Genomic DNA, 16,935 nt, shown 5'->3' on the forward strand with positions numbered 1-16,935 from the left:
ACGCAATAACTGGCATCATCATAAGCTTAGCATTATAAACAATTTCGGTGTTCAACTGTTAAAGAAATTGAACATTCTGCATCGTGATATAAAAATGACCAGAAAAGTTTATTTTCGACAAACTGGAACAAAAACACTGCTTCACACCCAAAGTACTTTCCGTGTTAGCTGCCTCATTAATATACTGCTGCACTGAGTGACTGTACCCGTTAGCATATGTTCTCTCGCACTCCAGCTCATAACCTATCTCAAGCCTGGGCTAATGTCATCAGACTGTTCAATAAACTTTCTTGTCTGGGGTACTTGCTTTCACTTTTTCGCTCGATGCACGAACTTCAACAAAACAGTGATTCACAAGTCATGTGTTGAACTACAATAAACTGGGTCTTAGCTTTTAGCTTCCGGGAGGGCTAAGCAATGATTACCCAACAAGTTAGCATGCTTACACCATTTCAACGTCGGTGAAACGATACAAAACTGTATTTTTTTCCCATCTAAGTACAGACGGTTAGCTGCATCATGGTATTGCAAGCTAGAGAGACTAATAAGCGTTCTGCAACTCGACACAGTAACAGGAAGTGGGATACTCGCGTGTGTTTTTTTGCTTTTACTAAAACAATAGAAGGGCTTGAAAACACGAGGCTTAGTCTACCGAACTCAAGAGAAATGAGTAAACGACCGATATCGCTCAAAGTCCACTGCCATGTGCCAAACAAACTTTCACCGTATTTTTCTTCTCTTTTCTATTCAAAAAACGTCCAGAAAGAGCATTTCTCTCTGACTATCGGGGCATATCATGCTTTGTAATGACTCACAGCATCAATGCAATTTTACATGACAACAGGATAAAACGTTAGAGCTTGCAAAACAGGAAAGATTTTACTTCAAACGTCGATTTTGCTCATGAACCAATCCAACAAAATGCAACAGTTTTGCATCGAAGTAACGCGACAAGACGATAGAGTGGTGACATGTTCTGTAAGGCAATATTTCTCCTAACCTAGTAATTACGCGGCCGGGTATATTTTGCATAAAATATTAATTGTGCTACAGATGTGTCATGTGCAGAGCAGAATAAAAGATCTGATAAACTGATTGGATCAAAATGTCTATCATTATCAATCGAGGAAAACTCATCCCCCATAAAAGCCAACTTTTAAATTGCAAGTGTGAACTGAAAATGCAATTTCTATAGTCGAAATAGATGATTAAACACAGCATGAACTTGGCATGGGTGCAATCTTCCCTTGTTCAATTTTACTCAGGGACTATTGACACTCGGATTTTTATCGACTTGCTTGGCTTCAAAAATTTCGGCCCCTTGTAGGTCATTTTTTATTTGTTTCATATCTTTGTTTGCCGTGGGAAGTACATTTTTCTGTGAACACAAAATATGTCTACCGTAGGAAGACAGCATAACGCTTTGCAATACCGAAAACGTCTGCTTTTGGGTATATGATATATAAAATGTTAAAATTGTATAAATTTATTTTAACACAAGCAGCAACCTACAACGTTTTAAGACGGCCGAAACCATTTACTTTAGATCGGATTTAAAAATTTTATCTGAAAGGTGAAAGAATTAAAAGTAAAAAAAAATGAAAGTATTCAGAGAAATATTTCTAAACTGAAGTTCAAATCAGATTCGACTTTAAAGCTTTTGGCCTACACAGTGTAAATTCTGATTAAAACCAGTCAAAGCAAACCACTCTCTCTGAGCAAAACCTAGCTTATTGTTCTGACCTTCTTTAAAAGTAACTTCACAACTAAAAGAAATGCACTAAAGTTGCCAGCAATAAAAACTTTTCTCAACAGTCCAACAACATTTTCTGGCATAAACGATCCTGCAAATAACAGAAGAAATTTTCATCATAGACTTTTGCAGAAAATCATCATCATCATCATTAAGTTCCTTCCTCGTATTGAGGGTTGGATACAATGCGCCATTGTTCTCGATCAAGAGCTGTTCGTACTGCACTTTCAGAACTTAATTTTGTCCATTTAGTGATGCTGTTGTCCAATGTCCATATCATTCTTGGTCTGCCTTTGTTTCTTTAACCTTTTAACTTCCCTTCTATGAACGATCTTTGTAACGAGTTTTGCCTTATTGTGTGTTCGAAATACTTCAATTTTCTTCTTTTGACTATTTGTTAGCGAATTTTGCTTGATTGAATTTGGATAATACTTCATCGTTTGTGATCTTTTGTTTCGATGAAATTTTTAACATTCGCCTGTATGTTCTGAGCTCGGCAGCATCGATCCGTTTCTCCATTTTTCGTGACACTGTCCAAGCTCGATCGTTTTGCTTTTGTACATGTGGTACTGTCCGAAGTAAAATTAACTGCAACTGATCAAAAGCAAACACATTTTTGTCATGGCACCCATGTGTCTCTGAGGTGTTATAACAAAGACGGTCTTGACTATAATCATGGATGTGATAATAAAAAACGGCTGCATCCAAGCCTTCTCTTAGTTCCGGTAAACAAGAGCAAAAAAGAAACAAGTAAACTAGTGCCTCTTCTAATTGGAGCAGATCTTTTTTTACCAAAAAAACATTCAATTTCCTGCGACCATTCTGTATCTGTACACATCTCGTTGTTTGCTATTCCTTCATTTAACAATGTAAGACGTTGAAAGGATGTAACAGGTGCCGCATTCTTGATGGGAAGCCGCCTAATTAGACCACGGAAAGAAAAAAGTAAATAGCGGAAAGCAACACAAAGAGAGCGGACGGGGATTAAAGGTTAATCTCGATTTTGCGGGTGCCGAGGAAATCCTCAATACAACATCCAATTAGAAACACGCCACAGATATTGCTAATTCCTTTATGCTGATGATGATGAAAGTTGCATTCTCAATGTAGTTGCTGTGAAAAACAATGATTAACATTCCTATAGGTTAAAGATGCAACTTAAAAAAAAATCATGTTTGTGGCACTATTGGGGTGAACTGTTAAGAATTCAATTGACATGAGATTAGAAATACACCAATGGATATTGAGTCAATTCTTGCTGAACTCCGGCTGTTGAAAAACTTTTACGTTAGCTCGCACTTTCAAATAGACTCACTCGCAAAAAACGTTTCTCGGCAGCAGAATGTTGCAGAAATTGCCTGCAATACACACCGGCGCAGGCGCGAATCTAAGAGTTTTTTTCGGGGGGGGGGGCCAGAAAATTTGAAAATCAATTAAAAAGAAAGAAAAAGCTAAACAGATATGAACAATGATACTACGACATGTACGATATGCCAGAAAATAGACATTAAAACAACCATTTTCATCAATTGTGATGCCGAGGGACTAATATCAGCTGTTTAGAAGCATATCAAACCATTTGAATGATGCGAAAACATACAATTTTTCACAAAATTTCGGGGGGGGCCCGGGCCCCCTCCCCCATAAATCCGCGCCTGCACCAGCGTTTCGGCCAAAAAGCTTGCCTCATCAATATCGCACCACTAATTCATGTTAGAGGCCACTAATTCTCAACTACCACTGGAGATGCCGATCACCCAGGTAAAAATCAGTTAATATAGTTTCGGGAGAGAATTTTATTTTTTATACCAAAGACAGGCAAGACACAACAATACCACAGGGTTGAGCATTACAACAGTATATTTTTTACATATTTACAAAAATTTTAACAGTCAAACGTTTTCGGCTTAACTTAAGCCCTCATCAGGAATCTGCAAATATTTATAAAATACAATAAATTTCAACTTCTTGAAAGTAACTACCGTAACTAACTAACTAAACAACTTACTTTCAACTTACTATAAGTTGTTTAGTTAGTTTAGTTGTTGTTTATTAGTTAGTTACGGTAGTTACTTTCAAGAAGTTGAAATTTATTGTATTTTATAAATATTTGCAGATTCCTGATGAGGGCTTAAGTTAAGCCGAAAACGTTTGACTGTTAAACTTTTTGTAAATATGTAAAAAATATACTGTTGTAATGCTCAACCCTGTGGTATTGTTGTGTCTTGCCTGTCTTTGGTATAAAAAATCAGTTAGTCTTACGTCATAAAAAAACGACCAAATAAAATGACACTACTAATTTCAACCAACTAGGTTGAAAAATGATAATTATTTTGTTTTGTAACCAAACTTTTTCTCTTTCCATTGCAATTATATTGCTAAGCGCTAGCAGCTGATTCAGATAACTTCGATACATTGCCCTTAGCTGTCATAAAAACGTTACCAATATTCTATGAATTAATTATCTTGAAGCTATGCTCTGCTATCAAAAGCAGACTTGTGCAATGTGCATTATGTGCAATATCGACGAAAACATAAATTCTAATGTATAAGCAGGTTTCAAAGATTCATTGCAGCCAAGACTAATACGGCTTCAAATAGTTTTCACTGTTTATTCGACTATCTGACAATTAAACTAATGATATAAGCACTTTTTACATCTGCAGAAGCTAAATCAGTGCAAAAAACTGATTTGCTGACTGGAAAAAAATTGTCTTCATAACTCAAATAACACCCCATTGCCGCAATCTGCCACAAAACACGTCTCATCGATTTTTACAAACACTGTTCCCTTCCACAAAAAAAAATTCTGAATCATAAAACGAGGAACAGATCGTGTTTTAACAATAACTAACGTGGAATTACTTGTGAGAGCCTTGGAGACAACGCAAAGCAAGAGATAACAAATCTACGTTAACTGACATGAAATTAAATAGTTAGAAATTGTCAAAAATTGAAATTGGTCGTGTGCGTCTATCTCTCTATACGTATAGATAGAATTATTTTTGGACACTTTGAGTCAATCACACACTTCTCATCTAAGAAAGATTGTCCTTTTAACATCGCTTCGATAAACACGGCCACGTTTGCAACCTGGGTTAGTAGATAAAATGCAACAAAACCTATTACCAACTAGCCATGAGAAAACTCAAAAACAAGCTAATTTTTTTTACTGCGAAAGTAAAACAAACATCGACTACACTTATCTCGACTGTGGGCTCACCACAAAACAATATAGTGTGCGCAATGCGCATGGGCAACAACCAATTCCATCAAAGGACAATCACCAAATTTACAAAGTTGAATGGACAAGATATTAACAAAAATATCTTCTGTAGGTGTTATACAGCGAGTCTTTAACAACAATATGGTCAGGTGATAAAACAGAGGATGTGGCTCTACAAGAACACAAAAAGAACTAACACATTGACCATTCATAAAGATTAAACAAAAGGTTATCCTGTCATTCAAAGTCATTTACTTAGACAGCAAAATCCGTCAAATCACGTCTGCAGAAGTTGAATCAATGTAAAAACGACGGATTTTGCTGTTGAGTAGTTGGATATCGTTAAATTTAAATCGCGTGATCAATGAATGGGTGGCGATAATTAATGCATTAATGTTTGATTTGGCATATCAGAAATAGGAAATTCATTATTATTGGCCCTGCTATCCTTCCTTAGCATTGTCCTGGAAAAGGATTGAACGATCAACTAATTACAACTCGACGGTTGAATGCATGGGAGAATATTCAAATCACTTCAAACAGAACTTTACCTGAAAACTGGAAATTACCACTGCAAAATGAAACGTGTTAATTTTTATTGAATCTAGATAGAAAAAAAATTAACATACATTCACTGCAAGTTTTAAAATGGATAAAACAACTCATGGTCAGTGAAGATGTAGCGGTGACAATTATCTTCAGATCAGAAACGTCGGGTATCACCATAAAATAGGGCATGCTTGTTACTCTCTGCTACTTCGCTGACGATATATATCAGGTTAAGAGAGCAAATTATTGGCAATTTGAATGCCATTTTGTTTACAGATGTACCTTTTCGATTTTTTTAACGTAAAACAAACTTTTTCGAATGAAACATTAGAACGCTTTTCTCTTTATTTATCAAATACGCCGCTGTGTAAAACCGAGAAAATGCCCTGATGCTTGTTGCGCTTGTTGAATTAAACTCGCAATGGTTGGCGTTCCTTAGTGAGTTCTCGGCCTTCCGCTGACGCTAGGTAGATCACTGCTTCTATACAAGTAAGTAGTCAATCCAAAAGAATCGTTTTTATGTGAAGGTAAGTACGGATGATTGAAACACATGTAGATGAATTCTCTGGATTAATGCATGACATGAAAAAGACAATTTGATAACGTTGATTCAACATCACCCGATGAAAACCAGCATAGAAAAAAATCTGCTTCTCAAACATAAGATTGTCAGAAACCATCGATATTTCGCTTTTCTTTGTCAACACTGAAGCGATGCAAAAATGGTTTTAAACCAACATGTTCAGTTAGCAAAACCGGCATTTTTTCGTTGAACGAACGTCGACAGACCGGTGTTAACAAATCATATAGAATAAAACAAGATAAACAAAATGCCCTTTGACGTCACATGTCTATTACGTTAAATGGCAGTTTTGGAAACACAAGGGAAATAATTTGTTGTGTGGATTGACGTCCATCGCATGGGCATTGTATTTTATTGACGCAAAAAAAAGAAAAAAACTACAACGGCACAATCTACAAAATCGTTAATAGATTGAAACGTTCTGGATCGTTGAAACCGTGAGACTTGTAGAGCAAGAGAAAGCTTTTTGTTTGAGCTAAGCCAGATGAGGAAAATATTATAATTCATGTATTTTTAACTTCAATGAGCAATAAGCGGGTCATGCAAAGGTGACATAGTCAGCGGTTTGTTCCTTCGCAAGGTAGGAGGAAGACAAATAAAATCATGGCAAGTGAAGCTTCGAGACAAACCGTTCTGTGGCTGAAAAAGAGCAACCAAACTACTACGACTGTGAATGAATCAATCGTATTAGAGAAAGCGTGGTGACCAGAGACCAGTTTGTTGCAGGCTGGTCTTGAAACTGTGCCAGAATAATAATAAAAATAATCACGTTTTTATTTGCGCCCATTGCGATAACATACAGTACACTGCGATCACAGATGCAATACAACAGACGACAGGAAGCAGCGAAGTGACATATATACGTCTTCGAGTCAGCTGCTCCCCTTATTTTGGCTTGCCATTAAGTGTCTTTGCCGAGACACAGACGCTTGCTCTGGAGCGGTGTCGAACCCACGTCCTTTCGAACATAGCGCAGACGTTCTCACCACTCGGCTACGCAGCCGACGAGCAAATATTCATTACTACTCTGAGAATTTTTGACAATTAATACTTTAGAGCAGGGGTCACCAAACTTTTTTCTCTGAGGTGCCGGATTGCTGCGAAATTAACAGCTGCGGGCCGGGTGCAAATTGCAAAAAGATATACAACTACTTAGAATCTCCATTGACTTGAATAGAGCACAATAAATAACAAAGTCAGCGGTGGAATAGCAAAGTTGTAATGAAAATCGAAAGGTTGCTGGAAAAGTTATCCCCTGCTGTGGTACACTACAGGGCATCGTGCTCTTGAAAAGACATTACATTTTTCCAAATTTGGCCTAGGCTGTACCCATTTGTGGTGACCTAATGATAAACAGCAACGCCAGTCCTTTACAAAAAGTTTGGTAACATTTTTACCTAACAGTTGTAGTGCAGCTGTTATTTCCGCAGCACGTGGCGGGCCAGATGAAATCAGTTCGCGGGCCGGTTCCGGCCCGCGGGCCGTAGTTTGGTGACCCCTGCTTTAGAGCGACGAAAAACTAGAATGTAGTTTTGTTTGCTTTAAAACGTAAAAACCAACACTAGCCTACCCAACAGCTATCACAATGGACAAAACAGCAAGACCTAAACAGAAAACAAGCAACTAAGACAAAAATTTGAAATTAACGTTCAAGTCATGCATACAAACGTAAAAATTACGTCCATCACACTCCGATATGATGGACTTGCTTATTTAATTGTGTAGCCAAGACGCCGCAAAAATAAAAATCATGCGACGGAAATATGAATGAAGTTTGCAAGTTAATGTTACGTCAGCAACACTCGTAGGCAGCGGATAGATGAAACAATTGCAACCCACTAGAGTGGCGTGACTTGCAGATAATAAGGCTGTGATACATCGCTGAAAGACTCAGAGGCTTAAATGAGCTCACATAATCTTGTCAGAGTGGGGAGAGACTTAATTTAGTATATTTGCCGCAGATGGCGATGGAGAATGGGGCCGGTTTCAAGTTACTCGTTTCTGGGGAGAACGAACTTAAAACTAAAAAGCAATGTTTGCAGGTGGATGTTAGGGACAGTGCCATCCCTAGTTGATGTGAACAAAGTAATGAAAAGCTTTAATATGCTACGTTTGGTACATGACAATAAATTGCTACAATTGCTCGAATCATAGGACTAATGACAAAGCAAAATGACAAGGTCAATGACACAACTTGAACCAAAATTTTACTTACCGGTACTTTAGACAAATTTGAACAGCCCCGAAACAAGGCAATGACCAACATTACGTGAAAACGTGATAACTGTAAACCCAGAAATCGAAAGTAAGCAATCTCTTGCATCACTAACTATCACGTCAAAAATTGTAAGGAAAGTTTGATTTTTTTTATCAGGAAGCGGAATAGGAAATGGAACAGAAGCGGATGGTATCTCGGTAGCAGTTACGTGTTGGTGACAGCCCATTGCGTAGACTTCAACTCAAACCGGAAGTAGGAAAGTCTAGCAGTTGCTGTACGAGTAACTTGAAAACGTGCTCCTAGAAAACCGAGCAACGTCCATTTTTGGCTTTGACTGAATTTCTGTAGGAAGTTACATAACTTCATGTTTCAATTTTATCTGTAATTTTATTACTTTTATCTCCAGCTATCGAATTCTTAGACTTATTCAAAATCACGCACTCATCCAATGCAATGATGGTGATTTTTTCCAACTTTATATATTGCTTTCATTTTCTTTGGTTGTGAGAAAATACGATCTAGAATTTGCACAAATAACCAAATCTCTCAACATAACATTATTTATTGACTTAGAATCGATTTTGTTATAATAATAGCACTTTAAGCTACAAAATGTAGAAATGTAGATTAGATTTGAAAAGAAAAGGGAAAATGACACAGGCATAGTGGAAAGACTGCGCAGTGCCCAGCCCAGTCAGCAAAAGTCTCATTCTTATATCTTTTCAACGTCAGAGCCGTTGCAAAACTTTGTACGTTGGGCTTCCAAAACACTGCATTTCGTACAATTGCGTGACAGAAGAGGTTGAGTAGAACAATTTGTCTTTGCATGCAAATAAAAACGCTGCATTAATAGTCAGATTTGCTGCGACAACAAGAAAACAATTCGTGACGAATACAAATGCCATCCCTCGACTGAAGACCCTTCTCAAACTTCCTCACATGGACAACTCTCGTTCTCCACCTAGCGGCCATTTTGAAACCAACTTGAAGCACACACAGCTTTTTTACAAAAAGGGCGCAACTGCATATTGTGGTTGGACAAACCTATGTGGCAACACACCTTCTTTTCTGATTTCACAAAAGCTTACCAAAAGTTATTTTCTTACGCATCGAGAAGAAATTAAAAAAAAGTTTGTTGTTTGTTTGTATTAAAACAACGCGACCTTGAAGAAGCATGATGGGATTCTTATTATTGTGTTGAGATGCAACATCCAGACTTCAGATCGTTGTTCTTGATTGGTGCTTGGTCAATCAACGCAAAAAAAATCGTCCAACGTGGTGCTGTGTCAATCAATTTCAAAAAATATTCAGAATCTACACGAATGGTTAAGAAACTGAAACCCTGGAATTTCTGAAACCCTTGAAACTCTAGATGCAAGTCCTCTCGTTCGGTGAGACATATATTAAAATATAATATTTTATTGAAAAAAAACAAAAAAACATAAATTAACATTTGCAGCAAACAAACAAGACAACTACACTTGAACAAGAAATAAATGCCCCTATCCCTTTATTCGCTTGAACCAATAAACATAATATAACCCACTTATCATAATTGAAAAACAAAGGAGTCTGCAAAACTGTAAAAAATATTTTGGGTTGTAATATTACAAATATCTTATAAGTGTGCCTAAGTTATCATCAAACCAGGGTAAGCGACAACTGGCTATGCTCCACGAAACACAACATGTTCGCTGTGCTGGTGAGTACTCAGCCTGGCGATGATAGCATGGTTGAACTTTACCATGGCAAGAAATCTAAGGTTACATTTTTGAAACAGCACTTCCAAAAGTCCCACTATGATAAGCAACCGCTTGCTCTCAGAAGAACCTGAAAATCATGATCCCATTCAGCAAATGAAAACTTTTTATGTTGATTCATCGTTTAAAAATATGATTTAAATGTAAAAAGGACTGATTTGCTGACTGGGCTGTGACTAGAGACGATGTCAAAACAGGTGAACACCAGTGTTGTGAATGCGGTGTCTTTGCACATTCAAAGACATCCTCTAAGCAAACTGTTCTTCCAATGCTAGTTTGATGTCCTGATATTGGAGTTCAAAGTGCATTGTCACCAAGAATAGGCCGCTCATGACCTAACGAGCTGATCGTATTTCGCAAAAAGGTAAATTATTAACAGAATGAGAATTAAAGGACAGCTAACGAATCACGAACATAGTGACTGAAAATTACGAACTTGCCAACGCAAATTTGGTCAGCGAATTAAGATTGATAGAAAGGTCAAATATCTTGACCACTTGACGGATTTGTGAGTATACTTTGCTCGTTCTGTGCCGCACACTCACACATAGAGATGATTGTTATCTTTCAGTGTAGCCTACGTATAGTACGAATGAAAACAAGTGATATAATACTGTAGATTTCAATTCAAAGGAATCTTCATTTGGTATCTATGACAAATGTAACATTACTCCAGCATGTGATTTTAATTTCCGATTCAAAACATCATTGATCAAGATCAATCTGGTGTTTACGAGCATTGTTCGTCAGCTTTTTCTGCAAATAAAGATCTCTTACTCTAACTTGGAGTATCTTATTGAAAAATGGATCAGTAAATATCTATATGTATTATGTAATCGAAACTGTTGACAACACACTGTAAGCAGACGGTTTATCTTCGTCGAAGAAATAGTGTTTACCAATTTTTGGGCATTGAGCTATGGGCACGAGTAAATCGCCTAGTCAATGCCATCAGTTTTGTACACTTGAAAGTTATCCGATGATTAAGATCTTTTCAAGTTTCAGAGAGACACGAGACTGAGTGCAAACAACAAATCAATGACCCAAGGGCTGATTCAAGCTAATAGCTTTCACATAGCTTTCTTTCATATATTATGGAAATTCCAGTAAACCCTGGTGAACCTCTACTTAGAATAGGGTGTGTTTTTTGCAAATCACGGGCGATGATCGCTTGTTTTGTGATTTCAAGCTAACTAGTAACGACCAAAATGAAACGACGTATGCTGCTATAAATCGCTTTTTAGATAAAATTGGACATGTTGACTGGCTATCGAAAACACACAAAATTAGATGTTAACTAACCAAATGTTTACCGGTACTCGGCTATAGAAGCTATTACTATATCTTGTTGAATACGCACGCGAAGTTATAACGCAAAAAAGAAACTTTCTCAATTGAATTTAGTTTGTAAAACCTTCGAAGATGCTAAATGTTTCATGAGTCACCACAGTAAATTTACAAATAATGTTCAAATATCTGTTAACAAGAGGATGCTTTGACATTACAAGCGCATGAAACATAAGAACCTTAGCTGACAGAATCCGCTGCTTCCTTGCTTTCACATCTTTATCACGTTAAAACAACGAAGCAGTCGCAAATGCTACTTTCCGTTTTCGACCTTCAGAAAACAGGAACCATTCTTAGTTCAGAATACCCAATCAAGCCTGATATCTCTTGACCTACAAACTCCAAGAAAAACCAGAAACAGCCCACGCAAAATTTCAAGCTCACACATACCAATACCATCATCCTGTATAAAAACCGTTAAAATCCCAAACTATTAGCTGCACTTTCATGATCGCTCAAGAGATTAAAGGCAGCGCCACATGCTTTTAAGAAAAGTAAATATATCGCGGCTTCGTAGATTTGTTGAAATTCGCATCTAAATTAACAATAACGAAGCACTGATATTTGTAAATGTTGATTTAATGTGAAAAAAGTGAATTTGTACTTGATGGTTTCGCCCACTCGTAAATCAATTGTGGACAAATAGAAGGGCTATCATTTCATGAACCAACGGGAAGGCAATCCTGGCTTAAGTCATAGTGCTTTTAATGGGAGGAAAGTCATTGATAAAAACTCAGTTCACAAAACAGAATGTAAAATGCAAATTCCTCGACATCAACTGGCATGAGCTACAGAACATTTTTGACAGCAACTTCGAAGAGAAGACGTTTTTTTGGTAGCCTGCTCTTTATATGCCAACATAATGCCATGTGCAAGCATGACATTCGTAAATCACTTAGCGTCAGAGCGGTATCTGTGATCGGTAAGCACGAAGGCAGCCATGTGCTTCACACCATGATGAAAGTACTTTATTTTTCAAGCGATTTGTCAAAACATACAAATGAGTAACAACAAAAGCAGAAAAAGCTGAACGGACTATTTCATCATAAGTATTTTACAACATTTTTCTAATTACAACGTTGAGTTTGGAATCCCGATAAATTTGCTTCGAAATAATAATAATGCAGCAGCCACTAAAATAACAAAGACACAAATATGAAATACCTTCTTGAAATATTGAATGCTTTACATGGCGCGTATTTGAAGGCTTTCAGCAAGTGCACTACTACGTACTACCCAGCCAAAAAATTCTCTCTGTTCTCTTCACATCAATTCAATGTCTACACTCAGCATTCATTTCTTTTGTTGGATATTTAGTTCAGTGAAAACAAAATCTGACTTTTGTTACAATTAAAACAAAAAAAGTAGTTTATTAAATAGCATGGCACGTTTTCATAGTGTAGATTTTGCATGATATTTCCATTTCTTTCTATAGCATACAAGTTTTTGCTTTGGGTCAGTAGTTCTCAATTTTTTGTATTTTTCCATAGGACGATTTCAGAAAAAAATTTTGCTGCTGCGACGAGAGTAAGTTTGTTAAGACCATTACGTAATGGTCTTAACTTCATTAGCAAAGTTTTATTTATTAAAACTGCAGCAAAATGAAGTACATACTAAACATGATGTATTTATCTTTCCTTCTTTTTTTGTTTTCTGTGATAAGACAGCCAGTCACGTAGTCACGTTTTCTTTTTACCAACAATACTACAGAATTACACTGAAGTACACCATAAATGTTTTAAGCTGGAAGTAATATTCAAATGTTCAAATATTCAAATTTTAAGCTGGAAGTAATGTTCGACGAAACGTTGGGGTGAATGCAGAATACCAAATTGCTACAGTTTGTAATAGGTTCACCTATCTTTAACAGAAAATCGTATCGTGTTTTCAAACTGAATGCATGGAGAACAGTCCAATTCAAATTTGCTTCCTGTCGATTGGCTGAGTTCCATTGGTGATTTGTGCAACCAGTCTCTGCAGGAAATGAGATTTTATTCCATTTCGGATTGAGCGCAAAAATCGCGTTTCAAATCAGCCACTTCACCAGTTGATGAAAAGTGGTTTGGTAGAAAGCATGAGCCAATTCGGAACAAATACGGAAACTGTCGAAGGAAATATTACCCTCCAATAGTGGAGAAAGTAATGCGAAAATTCAATCCAGACCACACAAATTCAAGCAAGCGTGCAAAGGCTGCTCAATACAGTTCCCACAAACCTCAATTTTGAATTTGTTTTGCTTGATTGATTTAGCTGCAGTTAGCATAAACACAAAATACTAAAGTTAAGCGCATTCCTCAACTACAATCCAATGCTAACTCGTAAATCACGAATGTGTTTGTTTCATGACGTCAAGATGAAATCGTGAGTAAACAATTGTGAAATTCAACAAAACAAGCAGAGTTGCTTAGTAAAAAAGTAAAGAGAAACGCATAAAAAAAATGTAAAACAATGATGTTCATCAATAAGGCAGTTCAAAAAAAGGTTTCCAAACTTTGATTCACGCAAAAACTTATCTGTCCTAGTTTCGTTTTGGAGTTTCATGGTGAAAGATTTTGTTTCGACCTGTCTTTCATAAAGCGAAATCTTGCTTGGCTAAAATAAGAAATATTAGTATGGATGGCACCAAACGTCTCAGTTTTATCTGATATATTATTCAAAAAACCCGTTTCCTTTTGTTGATAACACAATTGAAAGCATTCCACGTAAACGTGTATTCTTCAAGTGAAAATGAACCACAACTTAAGTTCATGTAAAGCACAAATTCTGTAGACAAAGCGGGAATGAGCTTCGTCTACAAACTCATTACTGCGGCCACGTTCGACTTTCAACCTTCTCCGTCTTGGGTTATGTCATTGCCATGCCAAAACTCGCCATGTTATGCATAGCATTATACGTTTTGAAGTCAAATAATTTGTGTGGTGAAAGGTATGACTTGGTGTTACTGTTAGTGATACTGCAGTATCGTTAACTTAAACCTTAAGATTGAACCAAGCCACAATTTTTATCTACTGTATATTACCGCTGAATAATTCACTTTGGCCGCCAAGTTTCTCGATCTGCAAAGCGAAGCTGTAAAGAAAATCCTTTGCGTAAATTGACCCTGTATCACTATCAGCAATCCCCTTAAACATGTGATCAAGTCACAGCCTCTATCTTCTACACTGAGTCACACGTTTAACGCTCCTAAAGATCAAGTAATGTGTTTATTGTGACTGTATTTTTGTGAAACCGATGACCAACATTGACTACTGGATACTGATGCTAAATGACGTTTTGATCACTAATGAAATTTCTGCCACGTGTGTGAAGATTCACGCCGCAGTTTGCAGTATATTAATTTTTATCGAGTTTGTGAATGATAAACTATTGTCGCAATGTCCACAAAAAGCTATGTGACTATTTACAAAACACAGAGATACCTACCTGTGCTCTAATCTAATGCACAAAATCAGGGTTGAGAAAAACCCGGGTTTTTTAAAAAAGCCCAACTCGCCCGGGTTTTTTTGGGTTTTATTGTTTTTTTTCAAAAAAGATGCAAAAAAAGGTAGATTCATGCTTATTTCACCTCAAAACTACTTTTTATGAATGAAGTGCCTTTCACTCACAGTACATGCTTGCCATAACTCAATAAAATAATGCACTAGGGCTGTTGTTGCTTGAATGTTGCATCATCCATTAATTTCAAGATCAAGTTGGATGTTGCATCATCCACTGATTTCTATATCAAGTTGATGCTACCGTGGTAGAAATCACATTATTGCATCATTTGCTATAGGTTTGAAGGCAAGGAGCATTTATGCCATCATGTTTAAATATTTTTTATCATTTATATATATATATATTATATATAGTAATGGATGAGCAATTGAGCGATTGCGTGGTCAATTAGGCAAATGCTCTGAAACAGCCATGCATTAAAATCCAGAATCTGTAATTGGTAAATAGCCTCCTAAATTGCATTTCACACCATATATACAGACTACAGTAGAGTAGTACATTCACCAGTTTAACTATAAGGCCTTCTTGCATCAATGAGTTTTAGTGTAGTATACACAAAGTGGCATTACTTGATTTTTGTGTACTGTACAATATCCACTGCGTTTTCAGTTTATTCTTGGAAATTTACTTCACAATCACATCCTTAAGTCCTAATTTAAAGTTTGTTTTAAACAATATCATAATGTCAAGTTTGCCTTTCGATAGGAAAGTGAGGGTTTGAAACCTGTCAGAACATGCTTTTTCATTTTCTTAATCCACAAATACACAAGTTTACAACTTAATTAAACTAACCAAGCAAATGATGAAGAGTATGGACAAAATTGGAATCAAGACTGGAAGAAGAAGTGAAGAACCGGAACCCTGCGATTGCTGACCACCATCTCGATCAGGAGGATAAGCAAAGAGCTGTGGAATCTGCTCGAAGTTACTTGGAGGTCTTGATGGAGGAACTTTAATTACATTAGACTTTATAACCTGAAATAGAATTTTAACAAAACTAAAATGAACTTTTGATGATAACATCAAGAAAAAGAGTGGTACGTACAAATGTGTCAAATTGGCTCATGATACAAGAGGAGCACTTGCAAAGAAGACAAACTGACTTCTATCAGTCAACAAATGAAATAAAATCCAGCAACTTTTCAAGGCTATTAGCTCCATTTTATTATGCAGCATAAAAAACTTGACTTTAGATCATTGTTTAAGGAGAAAAAATGCCCAATAGGTGTTACATTATTTATTGCAGGCAGAGGCCAACTGTACTGACAAAATTAATTTTTTTAATTGTTTGTTCCGTTCAAAATAATCAGCCTCTGTCTGTAATTAAAAATGTAATCTGTATTTAAGCATTTTCTATTCTCAAAAAGGTTTGATATACTTGACCCATCAACAACACAAATCTGGCTCAGTCATTACACTGATTAAGTGTTTTTACAGGACTATAAACAACTGTGCCAGGTGAGACCTTTAAAGAAACAATAGTTGTTTTGCATTGGTTTTAAACAACTGTTTGGGCACTACTTACGCTTTGAGATTGCAAAATTTGACCTCTGTTGCCATTAGAGAAAAGTAGAGCAATGCACAACATATAAGACACTATCAGATATAATCTACTGACATTACAAATATCATACCACGTATTCAGTCAAATCATTCTGTGTTACTGCAACAGTAGAGTTCAATAAGAAGAACGTTTCATTTTCATTTGCTCCTGTTTGTTTCATAACTGTCTTCAAGGTAAAATGAGATTGAGGTATAAAAACTTAGAAAAGCTTTCCACATCAAATTATATGACAGCAAATATGCCACACAATTGCGATAAAAAGTTACAATTTTAATAAAAAATTTAGCAGTAAAATACCTGAAATATCGACATAATAAACATTAAATTAAAACTGACATAAAAGTATTAAATACCATAACAAAACATGAAGATTTTCAATCAATGTAGGTTTGATTGTTTTCAGGCATCTGTAAATTTTTTTTAAGCCTTGTGGCATT

General features: G+C 36.4%; 1 protein-coding gene across 1 annotated transcript; it reads right to left on the reverse strand.

The window, feature by feature from the left end:
• Positions 1-13,333: 13,333 nt before the first annotated feature.
• On the reverse strand, positions 13,334-16,668 carry LOC145771852 (uncharacterized). Its single transcript, XM_082583595.1, has 3 exons — positions 16,569-16,668; positions 15,727-15,909; positions 13,334-13,410 (listed from the first exon to the last, which is right to left on the reverse strand). The coding sequence occupies exons 1-3, from the start codon at positions 16,656-16,658 to the stop codon at positions 13,354-13,356; spliced, it is 330 nt and encodes a 109-aa protein (XP_082439721.1). The 5' UTR covers positions 16,659-16,668; the 3' UTR covers positions 13,334-13,353.
• Positions 16,669-16,935: the final 267 nt, after the last annotated feature.

This window comes from Aplidium turbinatum, chromosome 6, assembly GCF_918807975.1.
Source record: "Aplidium turbinatum chromosome 6, kaAplTurb1.1, whole genome shotgun sequence".
Taxonomy (NCBI): domain Eukaryota; kingdom Metazoa; phylum Chordata; class Ascidiacea; order Aplousobranchia; family Polyclinidae; genus Aplidium; species Aplidium turbinatum.

Excerpts from the sequence above, each read along its gene's own strand:
- LOC145771852 (XM_082583595.1), bottom strand. The coding sequence starts at position 16,658 with ATGAAACAAACAGGAGCAAATGAAAATGAAACGTTCTTCTTATTGAAC. Across the intron at positions 15,910-16,568 it reads ATGATTTGACTGAATACGTG|GTTATAAAGTCTAATGTAAT; the intron begins GTATGATATTTG and ends ATTCTATTTCAG. Across the intron at positions 13,411-15,726 it reads TACTCTTCATCATTTGCTTG|AGACTGGTTGCACAAATCAC; the intron begins GTTAGTTTAATT and ends CATTTCCTGCAG.